A 19,141-nucleotide genomic window follows, 5' to 3' on the forward strand; every position below is an offset into this window, starting at 1 on the left:
GTTGGTTGGTTACTTGGTTGGTTTGGCGTCGACCTTCTCAGTTTTATAACTGACCAGCGTTGGCTTTGGGTTGGGGTTTTTCCTTTTTTGTCACTTTGTAAAATTGGTTTAGTATCACTTTCTTTTTTGTTAGCGTTGGCTTTTCTCTCTCTTTATTTAAGAACGCGTTGGCTTTGGATCAGGTAGCAAGTGGCGCTCCGAGAGAAAGCTTTAGCAAGAGCCATGCTTAGAGCGTCTGAAATAGATAATGCAAATTTAGAGACGTAAAATGGGTGTGGTATAATTTATTAATTTATATAAAAGTGTTTTTTACATTTTTAAAAAAGTCTCAGCTCCAATGGATGATGTATATTTGGTGATGTAAAACTTCTACTCCAACAGATGATGTATTTGATGATGTAAAATAAGTTGGTATGAGCATCGGCGACCAAGCGCCGAGAGCCGGGAGGAGCGCCGACGGACGGAGATGCGGCAACAGATGTGCCGGCGGCTGAGCGACGAGAGCCGGGAGGCCGAACGCGGCGGCGGGAGCTCGAATGGCCGGCAGCACGGATGTGAATCGAGCGGCCGATTGATAGTGGCGGGGTGACAGTCGTGCGGCGCGAGAAGGTCGAGTTTGGCAGCGGAAAAGCGGCGTGGCTGGGGAACGACGGTGATTCAGCGGTAGAGAAGCGGCCAATTCGGTCGATTTGGAGGTGGGCACCAACGGAACCGGCCGCGAGGGCGGTGGAGCGGCCGGATCAAGCAGCGGGGCAGTAGCAGTATGGTACGGTGGACGAGCAGGGCGGCGGCGGAAGTGCGGCGGGACGGACTCAAATCGGTAGCTCCTTAGCGGCTACGACGGCGCGACGGGTGGTGGGGATAGCCGGTGGGGTCGGGGATGGACAGACAAGGGGAACTGAAATGAAGCGGTGGTGGTTGACGTGTCACTGGAGTTTTACATCACGTGGGAGGTGGAGATGCAAATTTGTATCTCCAAGTGTTGTATTTTACGTCACTTGAAGGAGGTGATTTAATTTGTTTTTTTGCATCTACATCATCTGTTGAAGTAGTGTTTTTGGGCCTTCATGATGTAAAAGTTATTTATTTTTGCATCTACATCTTCTACTGGAGATGCTTTTAGGATTTTTTTTGATTTAAAGGATTTTCACAATCCTAGGAATTTTTTATATAGTGGCCATTTGATTTGTACATCTACAAGCATTTTAGCATCCATTCAAACCTCTTGGAAAGAACCCTATGTTTATCCTGTGATGCAATCAAACCAACCAGATTTCTCTAGGATTCAAATGGACATGGAATTGTAATCCTACATTTTTTTCCTATTCTTATGTTTTTTTAAATCATGCGAATCAAAGAGGCTCTTAAATGTAATTTCGAAAAGTGTCCATTCACTAGAATGTTTTTTATATAGATATAACATTTTTTTAGTAAATTATGTAGATGGTACTCAAACCTAGCTCTAGGGTCCACTTTGATCATTGGATTCTCAGGACCTCAGAATATACAACAATTATGGTTGATGAAATGTCTCTAAAGTAATTGCTGTTGTGCTTGTATTTTGATGATATGGCATACAAAGACTAACAATGTGAATTTAGCTAACCATTGTGGCGCAAAAAACTATGGGAATTATAAAGAGAGATTGTTCACTCCAAGACCTATCCGCGTGATGCGATCTCCACCATTCACTCACCATCTACTAGCGTGGGCCGCGGGATGCAACACACTCCACCCGCCAGCTTTTGGTAGAGTTAAGTCACACTACTTCCCTTTCCTCCTCCCACGGCTCCTCCCTGACACCCCGATTCATTTCTCACATCACCACTCCTCATTATCTATGCAACTCGGTCACAATTGTTCCTCTCCCTACTGTTGTCGTTCCTCACCGCAATTTCTCTCTCCCCTATTTGTGTCGCCGTTGTTCCCCACATGGTTCCTCCCTCCTGTGTCCAGTGGAGGCAGTAAATCAAGCGTTGCAGCACTGTGTGTTCACCCCGGCAAGGTGAGCGCGCTCCGCTGGTCATGTCGTCATCATTCCCCACAGCGGTTCATCCCTCCTTGTGATCCATAGATGCAGCAAATCATGTGTTGCATACCCGTGTTTTTTGCCCCAGCGAGGTAAGCCCGATTCCCTTGATTTTGTGGTTGTTTGGCGCGAGCGAGCTAAGGATATTGAGAGAATTACTTATTTGGCCTTTTTTTAAAATTTGGTTCCTTTTTGGCCCAAGATTTTTTTTCTCCCCTTTTTGACACCCAAACTTCATTTTGTTCCCTATGTGACACTTCCGTCAGTTTTGGCTAGTAATGGTGTTAAGTCTGACATAAAAAGACTATTTTACCCCTAATGTAGTTAGTGAACAGATTATTTACATGCAAACACAAAGGTAATGTGAAATATTTTGTCCTATTTGAATAAGTAAATAAAACAAAATTATTTATATGACTAATAATAATAATAATAATAATAATATGATGATGATGATGATGAGTGGAACAGTGACGAATCCATTTAGCCTCTACTGTAGCATACAAATTTGTACACATTAATCTAGTATGTGATAGGTTAGAACGCGGCATGCCAATGGGTCACGTCGCATAGATGTGTTCATGCCTCAAGTGCTGCACACGCACAGGCCATTGCGATACGGATCGGCGCTGCAATATGTGTTGGGTTGTGTTGGCCCAGTACAGACTACACAAGTACTTTGGAGACGGCAGCGCGCGACGATGACGATGACGGACGAAGCAACAGACTTCCGACCGAGACTAGCAAAGCTAGCTACGTACGCCACACACGTACATACACCGGCCGTAGACAGAAGCATCTCACGCACGTATAAAACAGCAGACTAATCGATCCTTGCTTGATCGATCTGGCTAGCTGCACACACAGGGAACGCACGCAACAGCTAGCTGGTTTGATACCCTCTTTGTGTCAATTTGAGATTGCTTTTTGCCACACTTGCCGCGTGGTGTTGGTTTGATACCCTTAAAAAAATAAAATAAAAGCTAGCTGGTTTGATGGTCGCACGAACTCGTACACATGTACACATGTATCTAAACGGACATGACACAGGTGCACTTCGTCATATTTTTTGTTTGTTCAGCTCCTCCTCTACCCTTTTCTAATGACATACTATCATTAGGGGCAAAATTGTCTTTGCACGTGCTAGTTAACACCCCTGGATGGAAAAAAGGATAAAAGTGTCACACAAGGCACAAAATGAAGTTTGAGTGTCAAATAGGGAAGAAAACAATTTTTTGGGTCAAAAAGGGAACTAAATTTTAAGAGTGGGCCAAATAAGGAATTCTCTCAAGGATATTAGGGAATCCGCGAGGGGTGGAATCGGAAGGGCATGGGGTTGGTCATGATTCCTCCATCCATGGGCGTGATGGGTAGACGATGGACAATACTTAGGACCAGTTTTTTTGGGTGGCTTAATTAAGCCGCCTCTCCCCAGCTTAAAAAATAAGCCGTCCTGTAAGTTTGTTGAGGCTTCAAAATTAGTTATTCTATATCTAGTTTAGAAGCCCCAATGAACACGAGAGGCGGCTTATGAAAAAAGTTAGGGAGGGGCCGACTTATTTTTTAAGCTGCCAAAAGAATTGGCCCTTAGTGGCAGTTGCTAGGCCTAGGCGTTCGGCGGTTTCTGCTGTTCAGTTTTTTCCTAAGTTCGGTTAGTGAAACGGGAAACCGAAATTGACATGCAAAACCAGCTAACCGAAAAATTGGTTAACCGATTATTCGGTTCGGTTTTCGGTTTAAACCGAATTTGGGCACTCCGCCTCTGTTCCTCTCCTCAGCGTGCAACCATGGTGCGATGGATGGATGCGCTCTCCTCCTCTGGTCCTATCCTTTTCGAGCGGCGGCGAAGCGATGATGAGTGGATGGACGAATGTGTGCTCCTCCTCTAATGCGGCGGTCGAAGATGGGGGAGATGTGAGGAGTGCAGCCAAGATGCGGCGGTCGGAGATGGGGGAGATGTTAGGCGCCGACGGCGGGAGTGTAGGAGTGGGGTCGCGAGGTGGGTGTCCTTCGACAACCGGCGTCAGAGGTGGGGAGAAGAGAAGCTGCGGTGCGTCGGTCGCAAGTCAAGTGAGAATGGCGGAGGCGGCGGCCGAGTCTTGTGTCAGGGGTGTGGGAGAAGATGCGTGCGGGCGTGGGTGCATAGTGGGATCGAGACCCCTTGACCTTTTTTGTGTGCGTGCAGGCGTGGGTCGTGGCCTCGTGGGAGCGTCACCGTGTGAGTTTTTTAGGGGATCCGCTCATGCATGACATAATATAATGTCCAACCTCTTGGCGTTTGTGTCATTGGGCCGGGAAAGCTTGTAGTATGGGCTGGGCTGATTTCGGTTACTCGGTTAACCGAGTAAATACTGAAACCGACTGAATTCGGTTCGGTGGAAACCGACATTTCCTATATTTATTGTAAAAACCAAAAATTCGGTTTATTCGGTGTCGGTTTTGGTTGCTCGGTTTTTGTGCCCATGCCTAATTGCTCGCTCACTCATGGGGTTGTAAGTGTGGACGAGGGCGTCACGGGGAGAGAAGTTTGTAGGGGTGTGTTGGTGATAGACATACCAAGCAAAGGAGACATGAATCGTATGTATGCAACAACGATTTTCCAGTGTGGTGTCTATGGCGTGTCGTCGTAGAAATGGGTGTATGTAAATAGTCTTCTTGAACCCTGGTTCTCTATTTTTTTTTATCTTTCCCTGTATTGGACACTCCTTAATCAAGGAAAGAAACATGTGATTGCCTTCCTCAAAAAATGTACAAGTGGAGGAGAATATTTCGCGTTTGCGTTGGAATCAAATCACATGGATTTTGGGGTTGGGGCGGCTTGTTGGATTTGCTATATATTTCAGATCTAGTGAACTAATCAGCAAGTGTTTTTGTTTTGTTTTGTGTAACCATATGAAAAATTAAAAAATGTTGGTTTCGTATGCATTTGGCTGTCCAGTATTCACTCATTATGTCCTTTTGCTCTTATTTTAATAAAAAACCATGTGAAAACAACCACATGTAGGTTTTTGTATGCAAATTGATCCTCATTTTTTCCACTTTACATTTTATGGAACCACCATGACTCCATGAACTTTCGATTTTATGTTAGTTTCAACTATAACTACTTACAATTTTTAATCGGTAATTTTTTAATAGCTTGAATGGTATGCAGCTTGCTAGGTGGCAACTAGTGTTGGTTGCATACGGTATTTCATTCTGCTTGTTGAAGTTTGGCCAATTATACGCACACAACATGGTCACTTTTGTTGGTGTATATGTATATGGCAACTTTTTTTATGCTTTTTGAAAGTGGATTTTCTGGGAACTTTCCTAGTGGTTTCATGTAGGATAAGTTTAGGTTTTCATCCATGGAAACGATATGCTAACTTGGATGGCGACTCTATGTTTTCATCCACGATTGCTACCATTTTAAAATTATAGCAATTTTCATTTGTTTATCATGATTAGTGTTCCCCCTTGCTTTCACTTGCGTGTTCTTTTGATCCATAAAATACCATATACTATATCCCATCATAGTTGCCGTATGGCAACTTCTACCATTTTGGAGTGAAAAAAAAAAAGCATGCCTTGAACTAAAATTGTCATCACTAGTGAACTTTTAGGCATAACGATACGCCCACTTTGTTTATCTCAATGTTTTTTAGCTTCACACCACAACATAGTCTGAAGGATATGTAGGATATGCAAAAGAATCCACCCCCTTATTTCTTTTTAAGATGATTATACATGGTTACTTTCCTTGTTACGAGGCTTGCTATTTAAGGTTTATGTCTATGGTTAGTTTTCTGTCACTAGTGTGGTAATTTACGATTTCTATGCATGGTTAGTTTTGTGTCACTCGCCTACAAATTTAGTTTTTCATGGATGGCAACTTTTCTAGGTTTTCATGTGTGCACTTTGTACAAGTCACATGACAACTCTAGAAATTTTACTCTCGCAATCATGGAAATGTGGAAAATTTTGTACCGGTCACCTGAAAAATTTAGAACTTTTGTTCTCTGAACCATGGAAACTTTCAAAAATTAGTATGGGTCACATGGAAACTTTAGAGATTTGATTCTTCAAAATCATGACAACCTTTGAAAAATTATTCGCTAAATCATGACAACTATTTGTTTGTATATAAATACTTAAAATTATGGTAACATAACAACTTTAGAAATTCAGTGATACGCATGGCAACTTTGCAAAATGTTCTGTAAATCAAGGAAACGATCTATATGTGTATGAGAAATCAAGAAAATATGGTAATGACAACTTCTAAGAAAAATTTAGGGATATAATGGATTTTTTTTGGAAATCAGGGATACACATGGGCATCTTAGCAAATTTGTTCTCTAAACCATGGCAACTATACTTACGAATATGAAAAATCTTGAAAACATGGTAACATGGCAAATTTTAGAGAAACAAATAAAGGATAAGATGGTAACTTTAGAAATTCAAGGATAACATGGCAAGTTTTAGAAATTTTTGCCATGTGTCCATCCAGATCTACTAATTTTACCTTAAATAGTGTGGCAAGTTTTTCCCTTTTTTGTTCTGGCAAGTTTTTGAACCTTTTTCAGTCCGGGATTTGAGAGGGTAGGGGGTTAGCATTAGAGAGGTATGACAATATAACACCATAAATTGTGCACATTTGTATGGTAAGAAAATGGTAACCTTTTGATTTTGAACATGCATTTTACTGAGTATTGGTTATGGATTTTAATGAGGGGTATGAAAGAGGGTGACAACTTTAATATATGAAAGTATGTGGACTTTTTATGAATTTTCTATCTGCCGCTGGCAATTCTAGACGAAAGTATGTGGTAATTTTCTGTCCTTTATATGTCTTCTTTTGGGATAGCAACACTGGGAGGCCCAACAGAGGGAAGGCACAGTAGGCCATCACGTGCGAGCGCTAAGACTCATCTTCTATATCTAAATAGGGGCACCCCACTAGCTGATTTTCTTGGCTTCTCGTGAAGCCACATCACCCGAATTGTTATAGCCGTTGATACAGTAGAGCCGAGCAGTCCGCAGCCGTCTGATCAGCAATTGATGAAATTTACAAGAGTTGCCACCGCTAAGTGACAATAACGATTCGTTCCTTCTCTCTCATCCATTCTTTCTTCTCGACAGCCCGGACATACACAGGGCCGCACACAAAAAAGAAAGGCATCACTTGCAAGAAACTCATCCCCATTGCTTCCTCAACCTAGCTCGCCGTGGCAGCACACAAACTACGAGGGCTCCCCACGCGGACGCGGTTGCTCTCCCATGTGGTTCTGTCGACAGTGCGCCTGGTCAGTGGTCACTCCCCATGGCCGGACGGCTCTCCCTCGCGTGGTTCTGTCGACAGTCCGTCTGGTCGTTCCCCATGGCCGGACGGCTCTCCCTCGCGTGGTTCTGTCGACAGTCCGTCTGGTCGTTCCCCATGGCCGGCCTAGCTCATTTTTTCGATCTCCTTCGTTATTGGACAATATCGTTTGCGCTCTGCTGGAATGGGTTCCCGAGGAATAGAGAAACAAATTTTATGTTTAGAGTTGATGCAATTCATGGCCTCAATACAGTAGGATTTGGTGGTAGTTGTGCGTCTACATATGTTCAACCATGCCTGTGCCGAAGCTTGAAGATGACCCAAACTGGGCTAGATGAGAGGTTGCGGCCGCACGGTTCGTTGCTAGGCCATATCAAGCCCAATAGTGCTGCTACGTGTGACATCTTCTGCTACGTTGTTGGTTGTTCGTGCTAGCCCATGTAAAAGGCAGGCCTGTAACTTGCTTACTTGGTCATGTTGTTAGCCCATCTAACGCATCGCACTAGGTCTCTGAGGCTTCATCTCTCTCTTTCGCTCGCCACCGCCGCTCTCTCTTCTACTCGCCGCCGCCGCTTTCTCTTCTACTCGCGAGTCGCCACCATGAAACGGCGGCCACCACTACACATGGAACATCAGCATTCAACGTGGATCATTACTCTGCCCTCCATTACCCCACCGCTCTCTCTTCCGCTCGACGTTGCCTTTCTCTTTAAAAAGACGTCCTCGAGCACGCACAATTCCTCGCGTCCTACTCTTCGTCTCTAGCCTTCCACTCCGGTAGGTGGACGCTCCCTATTTCTAACCATCGTCATTCTTTCCGATTCATGCGCTTATGCTTTTTGACTTGCTTGCTTGCGCTCCGGATCCACAGGTGCTTGGCTCATTGAAGAAAAAAAATCACGCAACCTCTCTTGGTCCCCATATTATTTTCTGATATGTATGTGGTCCATGTACGATTTGTTGTATTCATTTCTTTCAATGCTAGAGTTTAACCTCTCAAATCTGTCATATGCAGTTTTTTGAAGATGGGGCAGACAGAATAGTAGTTCATATTTTTGACTTGAAACAGTACCTCTGCCTACCAGATAAACTAACCAGAAAGAGGCCAGGGGTAAGATTATAGTATTTGTTTGCATGCTATTGAAGAATATCATGGAATTCAACATGGATTTTCACAAGCTGTGGCAACTTAGATTAGCAAACCAGTTTTACTCTATAAGAAAACTGAATCCCCCCATCCCCTGCATGTCGTTGGAGAGACTATTTGTCATTCCATGATAGAAACACAACCGAATATTATCTCCTTCTGGGTAAAAAATGATTATGCTCTTCAAGTGTTACTTCACTAGGTTAATCCATCTTGGGGTTTCTGCCTATGGATCGGTCAGTATTTTACCATATACAAGAGGTATATATGTGTTGCTATCATCAAGCACGCAAGCAAGCAGCAAAGAACTACACTTCTATTTAAATTTGATATATTGTTTCTTAAATTGTAATCCATTCTAACTTTTATTTGTACTACTTCAGGTTGATCATATACATGTATATGGATTCAGCTTATGCAACTATATATGGGCTGAATTGCATAAGTAATTGTTTATATTGTGGCTTAAATTGTCACCCAGCCGAACTTCCATTAGTAATTACATGATGATACTATGCATGTAGTGAGATCTGGATTCACCTTCTGAAACTGTGAAAATCTGAATTGTGAAGTATATATGCGCTGCTATCCACTTTATTGGGATGATTATGTAGATTTTACTATAATTATTGTCAATATATAATCCTATCACATGTGCAAATAGTATAAAAATAAAGAAAGGCCATATCAAATTTTTGAATGAAATTGCATCCAAAATATCAATTACATCGATATGATCAAAAGTTGTCAAAACGTTACAGCAAGCCTTAAGGCATAGCAAGTATATGTTTGTTTTCATGATGTCAACATTTATCATTGCAGCGGCTCTCATCCAGAAAATCCCGCAGCAATGCGCGGGGTTCCACCTAGTACTAAGAAGACTAGGCCCGTAAGGGTTTCATTTTTCTGGATTTTTTGACTTTTTTTACAGGGTCGTGGTAAAATGACGCGTGTAACTGTGACTGAACGATCTGCATAAGACACCTCCTGATTTTCTGGATCGTTCTGGCATGCACGTGCATATTTTTTTAGGGAGCGTCTAGTGGGCGGCCGGCTGCCCACTAGCGCGATGGAGCGGCCAGCCATAAAAAGCAACTTTCTGTCCCCCTTGGTCCCAGGAAGGAAAGTCCCTTCCTACCCGACTGCCCACACGTGCATCAAAAAGGAAACTGTTGGTCCCCCACACCCAGGCGTGCACCAGGCAGGCGTCCTGGAGCGGCTAGCTCCGCCAATCGATCACGCCTCCACCCCAGCGCTACAAAAGCTCTCTCTCCTCTCCTCTCCTGTCCTTTCCTCCTTCCCCAAAATTCTTCTTCTTACCCACGAAAAATGGTTGTCTGCTAAGGAAAAACCCTAGATCGCCATGGCAAGGAGAAGAAGCAGAGATCCAAACTGAGGAAATGAAGGGAAAAAGCTGCAACAAAAACCTGTGAGTTTCCCCTTCTCATATCCCTCCCCTTCCCCTCTATGCATGTTGAACCTCCCTACCCGCTGTTCTCTCAACCTCCTTGTGGAGATCTTGTTACCAGCAAAATAAAATCCCCAGGCACTGCAGCCAACAAGCCCCCCTTTACTATGTGTTATGTATGAACTCCTGTACCATCTTTTGCATAGTATGTGCAATTCTGGGGGGTGAAAAGGACAGAAGATTGATGGACCATAAAACCAGCAAAAACATGTGGAACTAGGTGAAAACCTTCATGTGCCAACTTTTGCATACTATTTGCAACTAGAGAAGCCTTGATGTATCAACTATACTAGCAAACTTGTGCAACTGTGACGGCTGTGGTTTCTGAAGTTTCTGGTTTGTAGCACTGCACTAGGTACTTGGTCAGCTCCGTAGGCAGCGTCTCAGCTACGTTCGAAAGACCCCCCCGAATAGCCTCTCACACAAATTTGCTCCTTGCATTGGAGTCAGTTCTTTATTCAACTTGACAAATCTCCCTAGGGACGCCCTTATCCTACCAGCCTGTGACGGGCAGTCTGGATTCTCTCCTTCGTTCATCTCAACTTCTGCATTGACATCCTGGGTATAAAAAAAAGAACAGTTGAGTGAAAACTTGTGCAAGTATATAACTAACCATGCCAACTAAAAAAGGCTGGTGAATCCCCTTCATTTGATATTTAAAAAAATACAACTAGAAAACGAGATACTGTTGGATAATGTTGATGATGCCAACTAATGAGATATTCTTGTGCGACTAGAAATGCTGATGATGCCAACTAATGAGATATTCTTGTGCAACTAGAGAGGCCGAGGATGTCAACTACTTGGATAATGTTGTCCAACTAGAATTGCAGACGGTGTCAACTAAAGATATACTCTTCTGCAACTAGAAAAATCTGAGGGTGCCAAATCATTAGATACTGTTGGACAATCCCTCAAATTTTTTAAGATGGGATTAATCTGAACTCTTGTGCAACTAGAGAGGCTGAGGATGTCAACTACTTGGATAATGTTGTCCAACTAGAATTGCTGAGGGTGCCAACTAAATAGACACTCTTCTGCAACTAGAAAACCTGAGGGTGCCAACTCGTTAGATACTGTTGGGCAATCCTCAATTTTTTTAGATGTGACTAATCTGAGTTCTTGTGCAACTAGAGAGGCTGAGGATGTCAACTACTTGGATAATGTTGTCCAACTAGAATTGCTGAGGGTGCCAACTAAATGGACACTCTTCTGCAACTAGAAAGCCTGAGGGTGCTAAGTCGTTAGATACTCTCGGGCAATCCTCAATTTTTTTAGATGGGACTAATCTGAGTTCTTGTGCAACTAGAGAAGCTGAGGATGTCAACTAGTTGTATATTGTTGTGCAACTAGAATTACTGAGGTTGCCAACTAATTAGATACTATTCTGCAACTAGAAAGCCTGAGGATGCCAAGTCGTTACATACTCTTGGGACAATTCTAAAAAACTTGAAGATCACAATTCTAAAAAACTCTTGTATAGATCAACACTCCAATCATCAAAAATCCAAGCATCATACCAGAGATTGACTAGCAGGATCACAAAAGTGATGCATCTGTACAAATGAATTTGACTGTTTTTCCTAGAAAAATACCTAGAAGTGGTTGAGTTAACAATCTATGAGAATGAAAATGTTGTTAATATTTCAGTACTAGTATTATTTGGGTAAGGTAGCAGACTATACACGCATAAGTGGAGGTGGATTAGATGACTGAATGAAAAATTATCGATAACATAGATGAACTGCATAGACATCAAAAGTCTGATTGCTTCCATCAATATCTGGTAAGATAAGATTACAACTGTTAAGCTACAAAATTTGCATTTTCTACTTCAGCTGCCATAGAAACCCAAGTTGAATCAACATTGCAAGTAAATTTCCCAAGTCTAAATATCATCGATTGTGCAACTGGTTAGCCCTTAGTGTGCAACTTCATAAGTTGGCTAGCCAACTGAGATATGTATATGAGTCATCCAACTACGTTTGTGTTCCTGTGCAACTATTACAATAAACTAGTCAACTAGCGCGATGGAGCGTCTAGTGCTTCCAACCCTGCTTCCACTCAGGAGAAAACCATACCTGGCGGAAGCAAGCCTCCACAGAGGATGGGGCTGGAAGCAGTAGTGCACACGCACAACTCCATGAATGAGAACACAGCAGCGACCACCCACACGCATAGGCTTCATTCTCCTTGAAATTTCTTCAGTTCCTCGAACTCAGATGGAAAATAGAACTCAGGACCGCATCTCCCACTTCAGATTCCATAGCTCCATGGATGGGCTCAATTTTTTCTCACTAAATTCCATAGAAGCAAGACACGTACCATAGAGTGTGTGCTTGCTGAAGCATCATGGATAGGGAAGACACCTTCCGTGAGTAATTAACGAGGCGAGGGGGAGCGTCGTGGCAGAGGACCGATGGCTCGATTCAGAGGAGAAGGCGAGGTGGCGGACGGGGAGACGGCGGCGTGGAGGCGTGGCAGCCGAGCTGCCGCGGCCGCCGTGGCCCGCATCGGTCGATGCGAGGTGGGTCGGCGGCGGCGGCGGCGGCCGGCGCAAGTTGGGGCGGGGGCGGCGACAAATGCGAGGGGGGTGGGAATGGGGACGCGAGCGGATAGCGACGAGTGCGGACGCGAGTGGTTTTCGCCTCCCACTAAACGCCAGTCGTGTCCGCACCGTACATGGGAGTGCCCCAACCAGGTGCCGCCTAGCGCACACGCACAGCGGTTTCGAGCGAAATCGTGCGGCTAGGAGCCGGCCGCTCGTTTTATCGAAATAGTGGCCGGCCGCTTTTTAGATTTTAGGATTTTTTTATCTGTTGTTGCCTATCAAGTTTCCTCTAGAAAACTCTGTACAGATCTTCACCGTTCTGTGCCTTCTATAAAACAATCCGCTCCACCTCTGCCTCTCCCCAGTCGCCCCCCTCCCTCCTATGGCCGCCAAGCCCGTCCGGCCCAGCCATGAAGCCGGTCTCTACTCCACATCAGCCATGGATTCCCGCGCCCCGCATCGCCTGTCTGGTGCCTCGCTTCCCGGTGCTGTCCCTGCCCAAGAGCTCCGTGTGGAAGCAGCTTCCTCCCTCCTCCTCCCCAACGGCGCCTCGCACGTCAACGTGCGGTCCCCATGGATGAAGACCACCGGCCCATGCTTGACGGCGTCGCCAAGAGCAAGCCCGCTCCCGCCCCTAGATCCCTCCTCCGACTTCCTCAATCCTTCCGGAACATCTCCCTTGCCGCCGCCGCCTCATCGGTCAGATCTCTCTCTCTCTCTCTCTCTCTCTCTCTCTCTCTCTCAGTGTCTGGTGATGATTGTTCTGTGATGCGTGCTCCTACTTGCGCACCGCTGATATGTGAGAGATTTGAGAGTATATGGCTGGGATGAGGATTACTACTATGTTGTCGATGATCTGATTTGTGTGATGCTGTTTGGATGAAGAAGAAAATGACAGTGTTGTTGCTGCAAAGAGTTCTATAGCCATCATATGGCCTAATTTTTCTGCTGCATGTTGCTTTTGGCATAAAAGATGTTCAACTATTCATTGACGGCATACATTAAGAGTAATTTATGTACTGATTTGTTCCTTTCTTTTTATTTTTTACTCTTAACAGAAATCATGCTCATGGAGAGTACATGTAGAATAGAGATTGTATGGGGATAAATAGTTCTGTGATCAGAGCATTTGATTTACATGCAGAAACAATATTCCTTAATTATTGATTTTGTTTCAGCTACCAAATTTATATAACTTTACAATTTAAAAAAGTGGTTCAATTCTTCCACTGAACTGAAAAAACTGTGGTAGCAAGATGACAACAAGGGAAAGATTTTTTTTTTATTTGTGTGCATAGTTTCCGAAGTGCCTTTTTTGCAATTCTTAAGATTAGCCATGCATAGCTGATGATTGTCACTTGTCTGATCTGTGTGCATAGTTTTAGAAGTGCCTTCATTGTAACTCTTAAGATTAGTCGTAGCTGATGATTGTCACTGAATAAATTATTTGTTTGTTTTCCATGACGTAAATGTAGATTGCGTTGTCTTTCTGTATCACATCATCCGATCTGTCTTGCTGTCTGGCATTGACATAATTGCCTCCAAATTAACAAGCTATTAGTTATTAATCATGTGATGCATGCCCCTTGACAAGTATATGTACACACCCTGTTAGTCCCTAGCTATAGGAGCATACCCCGCTCTATCTGCATTATTTGGTTTCGAACAGCAAGCTGCTAGGCTCTGTAAATTCATAGAGAAGATTACTTCTGATATTCAATTATTACCTTCCCTTACTACCGAGTTGTAGTTCTTTGGCCAATGTGTAGTCATCACCTTGTAGCAACTGGACCTGTTTCTGTCTTCCATCTCTCTGTAATTTCTTTTCAATCCAATGGTAGAGTGTGTGCCATTATAGCTAAATAAGTAATGTTCATCTTTTCTGGAATCATTGATCAGTTTATTATTCATCAATTGATCCTGTACTTAGCTCGCCTTGCTGTGTACTGGATATGTTCAAGAATTAGAAGATAATCATGATAAAGCTTTTCAGTAGAATAAGAGCTTGGTTTTTTGATTTAGTACACATTATTAATACTTGATATATTTATAAATAACTGGAGGGGTTTAGTTATATGAAAATTTCACTTTGTAAGGCTATTTTTTGCATTTCGGTTTGGGGCCCAGAATTCCTGGAGGCAGCCCTATGGCGTGAAGCCATTAACTGCGGATGCGCTCCTTTTCGTGGTTGTGTTGCCACAGCCAGCATCCCTCCACGTCGAGTCATGCCATCACTGGGAATAGCGCAAGCCGCTGCTGTTCTTCATGTTGAGCTCGCTCTGCTTCAGGTCATGATAGCCATCCAGGGAAACACTGCCGCCCATCGTACATGTTTCCCCAGCAACTAACTCTTGATCGAACTCCTGGCCAGCTCAACCTCTGACCACCGCAATAAGAATATGTAAGCAGCTATACCATCCTCAAAAAACTGAATTGGAAGAGATATTGAATGTTTTAGCCTTGTTATAGTCTGAGCTCATCCTACATGCAAGTGTGGAAGGAAGAACACGGATATATATGTGCATTTTATGTTGTATATACTTTTCTATGGATGTTTTAGTCTTGTGGTTTTCTCTCCTTGGATTTTGACATTGTTTCAATCTCTTGCTGTCTGGCTGAAGAGTAAGAGTTCAAGGTTTTGAAGGTGAAGTGTATGGTGCCATTTTCATGTGGAGCATTAGAAACTTGTTTTTCAGCAATGATTTTTCCAATGGAGAAGGTAAATGAGTTGGACCCTGACCCTTAGGACAAATATATAAAATAGATCACGTGAATCAAATCTTGCTTGATTTATTATGTAGTTGCATCCTTTAGTTAGTATTGCTTCTCTGTGCTTGCTCTGGAATTGCTACTTTCTTTCTAAAAGTATCCTAAAAATGACCACTTCATTGTGTTGTCAAAAACTTAACATTAATTCTTCACGCTTCCTTTTATTTGGCTCATGGTATAGCTCCTCACAAATTCTTATGACGGTGGATTATAAGATAGAAATCTTAACAGTAGAGTGTGCTTCTGAATTTTTGTTTTTTGTATTCAGGTTCATCGGAACAAAATTATACCTAATGTTGTTTCTGTTCTATGCAGGTGTACACATCAAGTTCTATGATTTCTGGCTCCGCTGGTCCTCTAAGAAATATATCAGTTTGACAGGACTAATTGTATTACATAATGATGAGTCAAGGATTTGAGACAAAATGGTAGATTGCTCTTGACTTCTGTCCACTCCCGAGTTAGTTGCAACTTTACATCATTAATTTGCACGCATCTAATTTACTGCCACAGTCATCATTTCGATTGCTCCGTTGGACTAGACACCATTCTTGCCATGTCTGAAGTGTAATAATTTGAAGATGGAATGCTGCAATTTTCATGCTGTATATTTTGTGTAAGTCTACAAAATGGTTGTATACGAATCTGCACTTTTGGACTAAAACCAGTTTTACCTGGTCATTTTAAGGATTGGTTCGGAGCTTCTCCGGAGAAAGAAATCCCACCTGAACTTTTGGTTCTCAAAGACCAGTTTGGATGTGTTCTTCCTATAGGACGACTCTGAATGCATCATGATATGTTGTAGTTTTTGTTTTGTCCTACAATGTGGTTTGTGGTTTGGAACTGTATCCATCTCAAAAGTTAATTATAGCAGTTTTCGAATACAAGATTCATTATTTGCATTAAGGAACATGTACTCCTCCGTAAGTAGTGTTATGGTATAGAATGTGCCAATCATACCCTTGTCCTTTTCCCACCTAATAATGCCATCATTGACGATGCAATTTTTAACCCCGTTAGAATGCATGAAATCTGCTTATGCTCTCTTTGATTGTGTAGAGGATCCTACGGGTGTGTCAATGCTATGTGATTATAGGCTTCAGGAGTTGTTTGGCATGTCAATGCTATGTGATTCCAGGCTTCAGGAGTTGTTTGGCCGCGAGAGAATACCTGCTTCGGGAGTGTCAGACTTGCTTCCTCACGAATACTTGTTGAATTCACTTCAGGCGTTGGTACTTAGTAATGATTAAGGCTCCATATTTTTTAATGATGCACAATTATATTTCACAGATTAACTCGCTTGCCATCCATGCAGATCTAGATTGCAGGGGTGCAATGTTGCTCTTGCAAAATGGACAGTGTAGATTATGCCATCCCTTTGTAGATTGTGAACTATGTCAGACAGGGATAGGATTAGTTTTGGTGGTCTGTAGCTCGCTATGTATAATGAGTACTTCGGTTAACTGAGTGTCAGATTGTGTAAAGTTAAGCTTCATATTTGAGTGACAGATTGATTTCTTTTTATTTTCTGATGAAATGTTCAGCCTTCACTAAACTGATGTGTGTAGGCCCTGGAAAACTGAAGGGAGGAACTGGGCTCAACTCTATATCACTACATCAGAAAGACCTCATGACATCGTACATCAGCGAGACAATTCATGCTATTGTAATGTAAAAACTCTATCTAGAAACTACTATTGCACAACTGCTCTCTCACTCATTGCAAAAACACAAACATGCAAAATGTACAACGATTCTCATATACTACATAGAAACAAACCCCAGCGAATCACTGGAGCGCGGCGTGCCGCCGCGCACTACTCGCTAGTATGACATGAGGCGTGCATTTCATTCGCTCTTAAACACCCTTGTGGGCATACTACGTCGCACTGGAGGCTCATTTTTTTTAAATAATACATTTTTTATTAATTTGCACAAATATTACGCCGTTTAACAATTTACAAAAATAATACGCCGTCGGCCCGCAGCTGGCCGACTGGACCTAGTCGGTCCACAGCAGGCCGACTGGAGGCCTATCGGCTTGTTGCTGGCCGATAGACCTGTCGGCCACAAGTTCAGGTCCAGTCGGCCTGCTGTGGGCCGATAGGCCTGCTGTGGGCCGACTGATGCATGCACCATTTTTGCCTCGTATTTTCGTGCAACCCTTTCCCTTCAATATTTTCTCGCCACCCGTTTCCCGCCATATGTTCTCGCCAACCCTTCCCCTTCAATATTTTCCTGCCAACTTTTTCCCATCACCCGTTTTCCTCCAACTGTTTCCCGCCATATGTTCCCGTCAACCCTTTCTCGCCATACCGCAGTCGTTCTTTCCCGCCATTTTCTCCTCTCTACCTATAAAACCCCCTTCAGGCGAAGGTGGATAAGCATTCCAGTGTAGTGTAGTTGAGATGTTCCATTATCCTTTCGATCGTAGTTTTCATCCTGGGATGAGCAGGACTCTTCTGAGGCTAGCTACCGATTTCAGGATTGACAATAGGATAGTTCCATGGGACGAACTCACCGGTAGTGACACCATAATGAATGAGTTGACTCACGAATTACGTAGGTCTGGGTGGCCTGAAAGGACCTATGAGGAGGTACATAAAGAACTTCTTAGGTTGCATGAAAGGTGGAAGAAAGTAGTGGTGCCGAAGAGTGAAACTTTCAGAAGGATTGCAGCAAATAATCCATCTTTATGGACTGAGGAGAGCGAGGACGAAGATGATATCTTCATGCCGCCGCTTCCGGGTTCTGCATCATCGAAGGGCAAGAGTTCTGCATCATCGAAGGGCAAGAGTTCCTCATCGTCGAAGGGCAAGAGTTCTTCATCGTCGACGGGCAAGAGTTCTGCATCGATGGAGGATGACGATTATGACTTCATGTAGTTTTTATGCTGTATGTTGTAAGTTCAGTCGTACGTATCGTTTAATTTAGATGTACTTCTCTGTAATTGTTTGTACTGTCTTGTTGTACAAGCATTCTGTTCTATCTAAATATGATGTTGTAGTTCGGATAACAGAGTTCTAAAATAGAGTAGGCATATGTCTCATACATAAGTACATAGTCATTTGTCTCATACATAGAATAGACATAAGTCTCATACATAAGTAGATGTTCCTGTCTCTACTGATAGATATAAGTGTCAGTGACGACGTCTGGCCTGGCGGGGAGGCAGATCTACAGGTGGCGTCCAGCCCCACCTGTCGAGTGGCCTAATGTTACGAGGAGGAATCTCAGACTCTCCCTGGTCATGCTGTGTATCCTGTGTGGGGCCTGGTGGAGGAGTCGAAAACATGTTCATCCAGTGGGTGTGCTGCGACATCTGAGCCTGTATGTTCTCCTCGGGATGTTGATCATTCCCCCACGTATCATGTGATGCCGACATAGACGCATGATATCCATAGGCTCCTACACGACGGAACTTTAAGTCATGAAGAATGATGTCGCCTCAACTAATATTGAAAACAATAAATATGAAGACACACCTACTGGCTGTGACGGCTGCTCTGGCTCAAACACAAAGCTCGACGAGGGATCGTGGTGTTGTGGCTGTGGAGAAAACACGAAGCTCAACGTGGGACCATAGTGCTGTGGGTGCTGCCATGATGAACTTCCAGGTTGTTCAGGAGGGGGTGGCCTGGTCGTCGGCTGATGTGCTAGACGTGGACGTGGTTGATGTTGGTGCATGGAGGACGCGACTGTTGTTGCTGGTGTTGAACAACGTCGCTTCTCCGGGTGCACGTGATAGCCTCGTAGATAACCCATATTTTGTTCTGCATCCGTTCTGAGAAGGGTTGTATCATAGGACGGTGGTGAAGAAGAGGTCCTGACGATAGTGATCGTCAAAAGGTGGTCACGTCGTTGTAGAGTTC

The 19,141-nt window shown here is 43.5% G+C and overlaps 1 protein-coding gene and 1 long non-coding RNA gene across 8 annotated transcripts; one reads left to right on the plus strand and one right to left on the minus strand.

Moving 5' to 3' along the window:
* Nucleotides 1-10,160: 10,160 nt before the first annotated feature.
* On the minus strand, nt 10,161-12,425 carry LOC119335889. Its single transcript, XR_005162114.1, has 2 exons — nt 12,275-12,425; nt 10,161-10,507 (listed from the first exon to the last, which is right to left on the minus strand). It is a non-coding gene; the product is annotated as an uncharacterized LOC119335889 (long non-coding RNA).
* A 414-nt stretch (nt 12,426-12,839) lies between these two features.
* Nucleotides 12,840-17,013, plus strand: LOC119336993. 7 transcript variants are annotated; one of them, XR_005162953.1, is made up of 4 exons: nt 12,840-13,199; nt 15,122-15,219; nt 15,585-16,501; nt 16,585-16,798. XR_005162953.1 is itself a non-coding variant. In XM_037609091.1 (4 exons), exons 1-3 carry the CDS (start codon nt 12,883-12,885, stop codon nt 15,686-15,688), a joined length of 519 nt encoding a protein of 172 aa, XP_037464988.1. In that variant the 5' UTR covers nt 12,840-12,882; the 3' UTR covers nt 15,689-15,697; nt 16,838-17,013. The 7 variants fall into 7 exon arrangements, 4 of the variants coding, with proteins under 4 accessions (XP_037464988.1, XP_037464987.1, XP_037464986.1 ...); XM_037609091.1 differs by lacking the exon at nt 16,585-16,798 and adding an exon at nt 16,838-17,013 and having other exon boundaries at nt 15,585-15,697; XM_037609090.1 differs by having other exon boundaries at nt 15,585-15,697; nt 15,958-16,798.
* The last annotated feature ends 2,128 nt before the right edge of the window (nt 17,014-19,141 follow it).

Source organism: Triticum dicoccoides, chromosome 7B (assembly GCF_002162155.2).
Source record: "Triticum dicoccoides isolate Atlit2015 ecotype Zavitan chromosome 7B, WEW_v2.0, whole genome shotgun sequence".
Taxonomy (NCBI): Eukaryota; Viridiplantae; Streptophyta; class Magnoliopsida; order Poales; family Poaceae; genus Triticum; species Triticum dicoccoides.